This window comes from Larimichthys crocea, unplaced genomic scaffold (genome assembly GCF_000972845.2).
Source record: "Larimichthys crocea isolate SSNF unplaced genomic scaffold, L_crocea_2.0 scaffold664, whole genome shotgun sequence".
In the NCBI taxonomy this organism is placed as follows: Eukaryota; Metazoa; Chordata; class Actinopteri; family Sciaenidae; genus Larimichthys; species Larimichthys crocea.
In genome coordinates, this window is record NW_020858744.1 from 1,736 (window position 1) to 4,444 (window position 2,709).

The 2,709-nt window shown below is 43.2% G+C and overlaps 1 protein-coding gene across 1 annotated transcript; it reads left to right on the forward strand.

The window, feature by feature from the left end:
* Window positions 1–1,734: 1,734 nt before the first annotated feature.
* LOC109141235 (zinc finger protein 239) lies at window positions 1,735–2,703 on the forward strand (the record flags this gene model as incomplete). The annotated part of the gene is made up of 2 exons (XM_027276880.1): window positions 1,735–2,377; window positions 2,462–2,703. Coding segments are annotated over exons 1-2 (885 nt in total), but the record flags the coding sequence as incomplete, so codon positions are not given.
* Window positions 2,704–2,709: the final 6 nt, after the last annotated feature.

The window sequence follows — 2,709 nt, forward strand, 5'->3', positions numbered from 1 at the left end:
GTTATAAATCAAACAAATTTTATTTGTATCGCCCAAAGTCACAAAGTACATTTTGCCTCGGAAGGCTTCACAATCTATACCGGGAGTGACACCTCTGTCTTAGAACCCCGGTTCAAGTCGATGGAAAAACACTTGCGACAAAAAACCTTTAACAGGGAAAAAGGTGGAAGAAACCTCAGGAAGAGGCCACAGGGAGGGATCCCTCTCCCATGACGACAGACGTGCACAGAGTCACGTGTACAGAACAAATCAAACACAAACCTATTGTACAATTACAATGACTTGATAAAAAGATTACATTAGCAGTGGAACCTGTGATCGAGGACGAGAGACCACAGATGCACAGCAGCAGCAATCAGGAACTAACTATAAAAGTAATTGGAGATATGGTTAGCAGTAAGACAGTAATAATAATGTAGTGGACGTCATGCAGGACCACAGCAGCAGCCCACAAACCATTAATTATTTTATATTTTTTTTATGACGGCAATGTATTTGTACAAGTTCTTAATACTTAATTACTATAATGTTGTTTTGTGCCTGATTAAACCATAATACTGGTTAAGTAAGCATTAGACTGAAAACAAGTTTGAAACAACAAGTTTGGTTTTTTGAGCCAAATTAGTGAGCCATTGACGACGACGACGTGGCAGACTCGCTGCTCGGGCCGGTGGCTTCTTGCCATGGTGAGTGTGTCGTCTCGTGTTTGCTGACTTTAAAGCCGTTTGTTTACGAGGGATTAGCATGCAGTGTGAGAAAGCCGGGGATGAGAGTGAGGCGGCCGCTATGCAGCAGAAGAAAACTGGCATAGGTAGTATAGTAATCCACGGTAGTACCATCGTGTCTAATTTCTAGTATAGTAGGAAACGTTACCATTTGGCACCCGGGGTACCATGTATACCGTGGGTTATCGTTGAAACTTATAAACTCGGACCCTCATACAGGTGTTCTTCAAGCATCTCAGGGGACCTGAAATGGTCTGGATACTGTGTTTCTTCTTCTCGTCTCATATGCATGTCCTACAAGTTAACACAAGTACTCTGGCAACACCAGCAGGAATTAGGAAATATTTTACTTTATCCTTCTTAAATACAAAATTTCTTTTTTTATGCTGTTTCAGTGATTCCTGCACATGTCCAGAAGGGTTGCTGATAGTTCAAAGATAGGTTCCACTACTGGACCCAGATCTGCGACCCAGGAGGAACCCCGAGCCCCCTACACATTAAAGAACGAACAGGAGGAACTCTGGATCAGTCAGCAGGGAGACAGCTTCAACGGGCTGGAGGAGGCCTGACATCAATCAGGTCCCGCTTCAGTGCGCTCTGTGAAGAGTGAAGATGATTGAAGAGAAACCTTCATGCTGTCACGCTTCATAAAGCAAACTGAAGACAAAGCGAGACGAGAGCCTCCGAGCAGCCAGCTCAGCTATGGAGAAGTTAAAGACCGAAATAGTGTGCAGAGGACTGTGGAGGATCAGAAACCTGCCAGGAACCCGGACCCAGATATCATTCCAACCAATCCTGATTGAACGGATCACGATCTTTCTGAGACTGACGGCAGTGTGATGTTGGACAAGAACCTTTGGCCAGATTTCATGACCTGAAACAGAGACGCTGGAAAAAAAATCAGTGAGAGTTGGTCAATGGATTCTATTTACAAGGCAGTCTCTTGAGTACCACACGTGATTTGTTCTTTAGGAGAAAACGTCCTCCCGTGTGTTAGATTCACTCAGCAATGTTATACAGTAGAAGCCAGAGGCTACGATTCCCACAGACGAGAGTCCACACTGAAGAGAAAGCATTCAGCTGTGATGACTGTGGGAAAAGATTCACAGAACAGAAACGTCTGAAGAGACACATGAGAGTCCACACAAGAGAGAAACCACATGGCTGTGATGACTGTGGGAAAAGATTTAAGCGTCAGTCAAATTTAAAGCTACATATGAGGATCCACACAGGAGAGAAACCATTTGGCTGTGATGACTGTGGGAAAAGATTTAATCAGCAGTCAAGTTTAAAGCTACATATGAGGATCCACACAGGAGAGAAACCATTTGGCTGTGATGATTGTGGGAAAAGATTTTCAGTACAGGCAAATCTGAAGACACACATGAGAGTCCACGCAAGAGAGAAACCATTTGGCTGTGATGACTGTGGGAAAAGGTTTAATCAGCATTCAAGTTTAAAGATACATATGAGGATCCACACAGGAGAGAAACCATTTGGCTGTGATGATTGTGGGAAAAGATTTACTCGGCATTCAAATTTAAAGATACATATGAGGATCCACACAGGAGAGAAACCATTTGGCTGTGATGACTGTGGGAGAATTTTCACAGAACAGGCAAGTCTGAAGAGACACATGAGAGTCCATACAGGAGAGAAACCATTTGGCTGTGATGACTGTGGGAGAAGATTTAATGACCAGTCACATTTAAAAATACATATGAAAGTCCACACAGGAGAGAAACTATTTGTCTGTGTTGACTGTGGAAAAAGGTTTTCATTACAGGGAAGTCTGAAGACACACATGAAAATCCACACAGGAGAGAAACTGTTTGACTGTGATGCCTGTGGAAAAAGGTTTTTAATACAGGGACATCTGAAGACACACATGAGAGTCCACACAGGAGAGAAACCATTTGTCTGTGATGACTGTGGGAAAAGATTTTCAGATCAGGGAAGTCTGAAGACACACATGAAAATCCAC